General features: G+C 37.2%; 1 protein-coding gene across 1 annotated transcript; it reads left to right on the forward strand.

Annotated features, from left to right (window-relative positions):
- The first annotated feature begins 520 nt into the window (after positions 1-520).
- Positions 521-1,102, forward strand: LOC120084679 (uncharacterized mitochondrial protein AtMg00300-like). The gene is made up of 2 exons (XM_039040487.1): positions 521-628; positions 788-1,102. Exons 1-2 carry the CDS (start codon positions 521-523, stop codon positions 1,100-1,102), a joined length of 423 nt encoding a protein of 140 aa, XP_038896415.1.
- Positions 1,103-9,188: the final 8,086 nt, after the last annotated feature.

The following is a 9,188-nucleotide window of genomic DNA, read 5'->3' on the forward strand; positions in this document are numbered from 1 at the left end:
AGATAAGATGGACTCAAGTAAAGGCTTAGAAGAGAACCTAGATGAATTTCAGAAGATTATAGTTGATCTCAATAACATCAGTGAGAAGATGTCAGATGAAAATTAAGCAGTTATTCTTCTGAATTCTTTGCCAGAATCATATCGAGAAGTTAAGGCAGCTATTAAATATGGACGAGATTCATTGTCCATGGATATAGTGTTGGATGCCTTGAGAACGAGAAATCTCGAGATTAAAAAGGAACGCAAGGATGGAGAGTTACTAATGGCCAGAGGCAGAAATGAGAAAAAGAACGGAAAAGGAAAAGAGTCGAGATCCAGGTCGAAATCAAAGGGGAAAAGGAAAAAGTGTTTCCTATGTCATAAAAAAGAACACTTTAGAAAGAATTTCCCTTCGAATAAGAGGAAGGAAGCATCAAGTAGCAAGCATACAGGGGATTCTAGTGCAGTAAATATTACTAATGGGTATGATTCAGCAGAGGTTTTGATGGTGTCCAGCAGGGACATTCAGAAAGCTTGGATAATGGATTCAGGGTGCACGTTTCACATGACTCCTAATCGAGATTTCTTGATTGACTTTCAGGAAAATGATAGGAGATCAGTTCTGCTAGGTGATAATGGTGCTTGTGATGTAAAAGGAATTGGGTCAGTTCAAATTGCAACACATGATGGTATGATCAGAATTCTTACAAATGTAAGGTATGTTCTAGAACTCAAATGAAATCTAATTTCTCTGGGTGAATTAGATAGAGCATGTTATTATTATAAATCTGAGAATGGAGTTCTGAAGGTTATCAAGGGTTCTTTGGTGAAGCTAACCTTGAGGAATGGTCTTTATGTGTTGCAAGGTACTGCAGTTTTAGGTAGTGCTGCTATTGCATCTGGGAAAGAAACAGATAAATCTATATTATGGCATAACAGATTGGCTCATGTGAGTGAAAGAGGTCTACAAGCTCTTTCACAACAAGGTTTGCTTGGAGGAGTTAAAGACATTGAACTCCCATTTTGTGAACATTGCATAATGGGAAAATCTACTAGAGTGAAGTTTGGGAAAGGGAAGCATTCTACTAAAGGGATTTTAGATTATATTCATTCGGATTTGTAGGGTCCTACAAAGGTACCTTCTATGGGAGGTTCGAGATACTTTATGTCAATCATTAATGCTTTTTCAAGAAAGGTGTGGATGTATCCACTAAAACAAAAGGATGAAGCTTTTGGGAAATTTCTTGAATGGAAAAGGCAGGTTGAGAACCAGACAGGCAGGAAGGTAAAATATCTGAGGAAAAACAATAGTTTAGAATTTGTGAATCACAAATTTGATAAATTTTTCAAATCTGAGGGAATTACGTGGTATTTCAATGTTACGTACACTCCTCAGCAGAATGGTTTAGCTGAGAGGTTCAATAGAACAATTATGGAGCGTACAAGATGTCTCTTAACAAATGCTTCATTACCCTTGAAATTTTGGGGGGAAGCTACCCAAACAGCTTGTTATCTTATCAATAGAAGTCCGTCTTCCACTTTAGACCTAAAGACTCCTCAGGAGATATGGACAGGAAAAGCTCCAAGCTTGGATCATCTCAGAGTGTTTGGATGTTCAGCTTATGCTCATGTTAAGGAAGGGATGTTGAACAAGAGGGCACTGAAATGTATGTTTATTGGCTATCCTCAGGGTGTTAAAGATATAAACTTTGGTGCTTGGAAGAGGGCAGATATAAATGCATTATCAGCAGAGATGTGACCTTTAATGAAACCAAGATGTCATTTCGTGTCAAAGAGCAGCAGAAACAACAGATAGTTGATCAGGTTGAGGCAGAGGTTTGAATTGATTCTAAAGCACAACCATCAGTTAGTTCAGGTGATTACAGTGATCAGTCATCCAGTTCTGATGGTAGACAGCCTCAACTGTAGAGAACTTTGATTGATGAGGGAGCTTTTGGTGAAGAAAGCTCAAGTGGCAGTGACCTACAGAACTATTAGCTTACACGTGAGAGGCCTCAGTGGGTGAGACAAGCTCCTACAAGGTATGGTTATGCTGATTTAGTTGCTTATGCTCTTACTTGTGCAACTGACAGTATTGAAGCAAAGCCTCTTACTTTTGAGGAGGCTATTGTATCTGATCCGAAGGAATAAAGGAAGGATGCTATGGAAGCAGAGTTTTTCTCGTTGCAAAAGAATCAGACATGGTCATTGGTTCCAAAGCCTCCTATTCAGAAACTCATTTAGCCAAAGTGGATTTATAAAATCAAGCAAGGTACAGGAGGTGACAGCAAGCCTAGGTATAAGGCTAGACTGGTAGCCAAGGGCTACACTCAAAAGGAGGGAGTTGACTTTCATGAGATTGTCTCTCTGGTGGTGAGGCATTCATCCATTTGATTAATTTTATCTATTGTTGTTCACTTTGATATGTTTGTTGAACAGATGGACGTTACCACAGCTTTCCTTCATGGTGAATTAGTGGAAGTGATCTACAAGGCTCAACCTAAGGGCTATGAGGTGAAAGGAAAGGAATACATGGTTTGTCGTCTTCACAGATCCATCTATGGACTGAAGCAATCGCCGAGACAATGGTATATCAGGTTTGACACCTTTATTCTGACGCAGGCTTTTCACAGGAGCTCTTATGATGCCTGTGTGTACTGGAAACTATCTCAAAAAGGCACATATACTTATCTACTTCTGTATGTAGATGCTATGATTCTGGTGTCTAAGGATTATTCTGAAATCTGTGATCTCAAGAAACGATTGAGTAGTGAATTGGAGATGAAAGATTTAGGTGAACTAAAAAGGATTCTAGGCATGGATGTGAAAAGAGATAGGGAGAAAGGTTTGTTAACCATTTCACAGGAGAGTTATGTGCATAAACTGCTTGAGAAGTATAATATGTCTGGTTGTTAGGTAGTTTCGACACCTTTAGCATCTCATTTTAGGCTTTCTTCATCTTAGTGTCCTGTTACTGAATATGAAAGGTTAGAAATGGCTAATATTCCCTATTGTAATGATGTTGGAAGTATTATGTATTTGATGATTTGTACTAGGCCTGACTTGAGATATGCTATGAGTATGATAAGTAGGTTTATGTCAAATCTTGGGAAGGAGCATTAGAATGCAGTTAAATAGGTGCTTCGATATTTGAAAGGTAGTGCCAGTATATCATTGTGTTTTAGCAGGGATTGTGATAAATCAGCACTGTTGGAAGGCTTCACAGATGCAGATTATACTGCAGACCTTGACAAAAGAAGGTCTCTATCAAGTCACATTTTTCTTTTGTTTGGTAATATGGTCAGTTGGAAGGTGGCTCTATAGTCAAGTGTTGCCTTGTCTACTACTGAGTCATATTTCAGTGGGTGAAGCTGTGAAAGAGGCAGTGTGGTTGAAAAGAATAGTTGGTGAGTTGTTGTAGCAGAAGTTCATTCCTATCGTCCGTTGTGATAGCCAGAGTGCTATTCATCTTGCGAAGAATCCATCTCATCACGAACTATCTAAGCATATCGATGTCAAATTTCATTTTATTAGAGAAGTTGTGGCCCAGAAAGATGTTGAACTAGTCAAGGTTCATACAGTTGAAAATTTGTCAGATATGTTAACTAAGGTTCTTCCAGCCCATAGGTTCAAATACCCATTAGATGGGTTGAATATTAAATCTGGATGACAGGAAGATTGGAGAATTAGCTTGACACTTAAATATTCTTGTTAGGAGGGAGATTTGTAGAAAATAACAAGGTATTTAAGTGGGTTTTATTGGGTTTTTTGGAAATTTAAAGGCTCAATGGCATTCTTGTAAATAAAGAGCAATGACATTCTTGTAATTATCCCTTTCTTCTCCAAAATTAGGGGATTTTCGTGTAACTCTTTTAGCAGGAGAGAAAGGCAGCCGCAAGCGAGAAACAAAACTGGAAAATGGCCGCCTGAGAAGAAAAAACCGAAGCAGTCGCCTGAGGTTTTTTGCTGAAGAAGAAATCGTGCCCCTTGGTTGGCTTGTAGACGAAAGCAACCGCTTGTACCTCAGTTTCATCCGACGAGTTTGTTAGAGAGAAAGGTGGTTTCAGTTCTGACGAGATTGAAGGCAGTAGCTGCGGCGTGAGCGTGGGTGATGGGTTGGAGATTGTATCGATCTGGGCCGTCCGGTTCCGAGCAAGTGGTCGGACAGTTCTAGTTCAGCGTGGGTTTGCTACAGATCTGGTTTTGGTGGTTCGCCGGTCAGAGGGGGTAGCACACAGTTTTGGGTTGTTTTGCAGCAGGTTGTTCTGAGTTTTCAGAGGCAACGTTGTGTGCGGATCTCTCAGTATCAGTGGATACTAGAATTACAGATTGGTGAATTTGTTGATTATCTGTAATTTGTAAAATTCCTTTATTGCTCATTAATAAATTAATTCAAGCTGGTTCTCAAAGTGGATGTAGACCAAATTGGTCGAACCACTATATATCTTGATGTTCTTTACTCCTTTCGATTTATTTTTGCTGATTGTTTGCGTTCTATTTGGTCATCTAAGTTTGGTTTAAAAACTTTCACAAAAGCAATGAATTCAAATTCAATTGTTGATAATGCTACAACTGGCTGAAGATTTTTATTTCAATTGAGTAGGTTATTGCCTAATAGAAATACATAACCTGATAAAGACCTCATTTTATCTATGTCCATTCCAAAATCAACATCTACATATCAATATAATTTATTAAATGGGTCATTGTTTTTGTAGACTAGTCTTGAGCTCTTAAAATACTTTAGATATCTAAGTATCCATTTGGTAGCCTCCCAATGTCGTTTGTCTAGATTAGCCATATCACGATTAACTAGGCTAGTTAAGTAAGACAAATCTGTTCTAGCAGACACCATTAAGTACATTAGGCTGCCCACGACTTAACAGTAGGAGATTTTAGACATATAGCTCAACTATTCCCTGTCTTCCTCCTTAGGACTATTCTCAGCTGACAATTTGAAGTAATTAGTAATAGAGGTCTTCACTAGTATGCCATTTTCCATACTACATTCATGAAGAATTTTCTTACAATAGTCTTATTGGCTTATATAAAGGCAAGATTTTCCTTTGTCTCTATTTATATCTGAAGGGATCGAATCCCAAGTGGAAGTGTATGATTGCCTTGCAATTTTGTTTTCAATTTTACATAAACAAAATATGGTATAAAAATAATAACATGATGGTTAAACAATGAAGATTAGTATGCCTCTAAGAGAAGAAAAGAGGGAAGAGCTAAACCTTACCTTTTTAGATTCCCAAATTCTTTACAATTCTCAATACGTCTTCTCCGGAACGTTTCTTCAATGATCAAGGGACACCACCGTAAGTGAAACATTGTTATTATTCTCTAGGATCCCAAGAGTTAGAGGTGTGGTCTCAAAGATTTGGAATAGGAAGAAGAAGTAGTTGATAAAAGAAGAGAGATTTTGAGAGAAGTAGTAGGAGACTAAGATCCAAAATTCCGAATTCAACTCTGTCACAAACATGGGCCATGAAGAACTATTTATAGAGAGGAGGAGTGACCCCCTTTCTCCTAGTCTTTCCTATTCCTACTATAGTTCTAATTTAATTAAATAAACTTTATTTAATTAATTAGTCCAATAATTAAATAACCATATATATTAAATCTAGTTTAATATATATAATATGATTAAATCTAATTGAATATATATAATAAATAAATAATACATCACATGTTTATTTATCTCTACTTCTTAAAAAATAATTAATTAATCCATTAAACGACTATATTAATCATATTTGATATAGAATTAATCAACATATAATTATCACATATTTATATGTATACATGTTTTTAATATTTGAATCTCATTTTGTCACACCCCACCGCAGACCACCTTCTTAGCCTAGAGAAGGGTGTGACTGCAGTAGTTATCAACCCTTAGGCTGACACTTACTGCCTAAAAAATCTTGCGAAATAACTCTGATACCAAATACAAATTATATGCAACGGGACGTCTTTAGGCCCACAATTTATTAACTTAGAAACTTAATATGTTTAGAGTATTTACATCATTAGATTTATAAGTCCCAAAACCCATAAACTCTAGTGAGTGACCGAAAAACATAGTAAATTCTCATGCATAATTTTAGAAGATAGTTTTATCTGAAATATAATTTAATGCAGCATAAAAAATTTCCAAGCGTAAATTATATAAAGATGTTTTAAACATAAAACAGTAAAATCATTTCTCAAATCAAAGTACAGTATAACTGGTAAAATAATCGCAACACCAACTACTAGTCCAGAGAGAACCCTTTTGCTCAATCTCTAACTTTATTCACCTGTGGCAACATTAGGTACTACTGCTCAGATACCTTCTCCTTTACTTCAGTATCGAGCTACTAGGATACCTTCTCCAATGTACTTCAGTATCCCATTGGCTTGGTACCTTCTCAAACGTACTTCAGTACCAATAGATACCTTCTCCTTGTACTTCAGTATCTAGTTGGGTGGATGCCTTCTCCTTGTACTCATTGCATTTTACCAAAACTATTTATAAACAACTTTTCTCTTTAAAGCATATACAGTATAACACATATACAACATGACTTTGAAGATGGTAATGCATGCTGGATAAAATCAACATATGTAAATAGTTTTTCAACAATAGGCATGCGTTCACAACAAAATTCAGATGTTGCTTGGAAACCACTTTATAAAACTAGTAGGCATGAGAATTATTTTCGCAAACATGCTTTCTGTAAATTTTGTAATCCAAAACTGCTTAAAAAAATTTTAGTTCGAAAACATTTTAGCTACTCACCTCGAATTCTTAGGAACTTTTCATTCTAGTAGCTCCTCGGGTCCCTTTTTCACCCCTAAAATCCAGATTCAACTTACAACTTAGATTACTCATAGTTCTGGACCTTATTTGGAAATACTTCCTTCTACAAACTTATTCTAAAATATCTTAGGAATCTTACCCTAAACTTTAAGCTCAAAATTTCTTGTGGTTTGGCCGGAATCTCAAAATCTTAAAGACTGGCTCAGACTAATTCGACAGTCTGACCCTTCTGCCTTCTTCTCAACCTTCAGCCCAGTTTCTTTGAGCCTTTTCCTCAGCCGGTAGCCCTCCTCGAAAAACTAGACTTCCAGAGCTTTCAAATGGGTTTGAAATCACTTCAAACGCATGAGTAGATTGGAAGATCTCCTCGTCCAAAGTTAACACATTCCTCTGAACCCTCACTATCCTCTACTTTTTCTACGAAATTTATGATTTTTGTGTGAATTGAAAATGAAATCCTAACTCCCTATTTATAGGCATTCAAATTGCTCGTGGGATTGACAACACCTACTTGGCTACATGGCCAAATGTTTAATCCTCCCTTTATCAACGTAAGCTGACTTCACCTTAGTTCATTGTGTTCTTCCTAAATGCATCCAACACAATTTCTTAGGGTTTAAGAATTTCTCTTAATCGGACACCTGATTTTAATTGACATTTGCCCTTACATCTTGAATCTTTGTTTGTATTCAAATTAGGGTTTTTAAATGCATAATCCACCCGAACGCGTCCAAATACATCGCCCAGAAGCTTGCTCGGCCGTTCAATGCATAGGCGAGGCGTGGGTGTGACGTTCGAATTCAGCACCGAACAAGGCATGGCTGACGCTCAAGCCACTCTCGCTCTCTCCACTCTTGCTTTCTCCCACTATCTCGCTGGTCTCGCTCTCTCCCACTTTCTCGCTCAAAATCTCGCTTTCTCCACTCTCGCTCTCTCCAACTTTCTAGCTCAAAAACTCGCTCTCTCTACTCTCGCTCTCTCCCACTTTCTCACTGGTATCGCTCTCTCCCATCTTCTATCCAATCTTGCCCTCTACCATTTTCTCTTTCATCTCGCTGGTCTCGATCTCAATGATCTCGCTCTCAACGATCTCACTAATCTTACTCTCAACGATCTCACTTTTAGCTAATGCGAATTGTTTGTCTCCGTGCAACCTCTACACGTTTTTTCCAGATTTTTTCCAAAATAATTTCCCATATTTTTCTCAGTTCTTCAATCCTTTCTTCAGCCATAACGCATTTCACATAAGTTCTCTATACTTAGCCGAATTTCCCCAAACTCAATTTCCATATTTTTCTTTTTCAAATCCCCATTCCACACTAGCTATTTCGTCATCCTACTTATTATACAAATTTCATCACAATTTTACCAATTAAAGCTCAACTTAATTTATTCAAAGAAAAATCTACTTAACACTTAAAAATTTCCTTCCCCTTAACTTAGGATTTAACTTTCACTTAGTTAATTCCTTTTATCACTTTCTTAAGTAAGGAAAATAGAAATCCGGGTTTCATATTTACTTCCCCCTTAAGAAAATTTCGTCCTCGAAATTTACTCGAACTAACTCTGGTTTAAGGTTTCACAACAACCACTGTTGTAACCGCCTATAACCTTGTCTATTACCACGCTTCCACTGCGCTACTATGATATTAATACCTTAGTTTATTCAATGATACCTCACCTAGCTATCTCTAAGCTAGATGTTGAACCAAACTATCTACCACATAAACATTTGTATCTCAAATACTATATGAGAATAACTTAAATTCACACTTACCTTCCTGGGTAGATTTTTTTTTTTAGGTATGCATATTCTACCCTCATTTAGTAGCACTTGGTCAGCTCTTAATTGATCGTCCGTCCTCAATCCTTTATCCACTTCTTCAGCTAACTTCTTCAGATCAGAATCCTTTAATTGCTAACGTAGAATATTTTTTACAAGAGTAGGACGCACTTGAAATGAAGCTAGTAAACCTCCTGTTTGACCGACTGATAATGCTGCCCTAGCATTATACAACTGATGAATAAGTGTACCCTTCACTGAATTGATACTAGTTCTAGCTGATCTAGTTTTTCGACTTAAGGCATCAGCTACCACATTTGCTTTACCTGGGTGATAGTCAATTGTACAGTCATAATCTTTGATCAATTCAAGCCATCTTCTCTGTCTTATGTTTAGTTCCTTTTGATCAAAGATATGCTTTAGACTCTTATGGTCTGTAAGTATATGACATCGATCACCAAACAGATAATGCCTCCACAATTTTAGAGCTAACACAATTGCTGCTAATTCTAAGTCGTGTGTAGGGTAATTACATTCATGTTTCTTTAACTGTCGCGAAGCATAGGCTACTACTTTTCCCTCCTGCATCAGCACACATCCTAATCCTTGTCGGGATGC

The sequence above is a fragment of the Benincasa hispida genome, chromosome 9 (genome assembly GCF_009727055.1).
Source record: "Benincasa hispida cultivar B227 chromosome 9, ASM972705v1, whole genome shotgun sequence".
NCBI lineage: Eukaryota > Viridiplantae > Streptophyta > Magnoliopsida > Cucurbitales > Cucurbitaceae > Benincasa > Benincasa hispida.

Bases quoted from the DNA above. Each gene is read 5' to 3' on its own strand.
- LOC120084679 (XM_039040487.1), top strand. From the start codon at position 521: ATGGATTCAGGGTGCACGTTTCACATGACTCCTAATCGAGATTTCTTG. The intron at 629-787 runs GTAAAAGGAATT...GGAGTTCTGAAG, and splicing joins GTGATAATGGTGCTTGTGAT to GTTATCAAGGGTTCTTTGGT.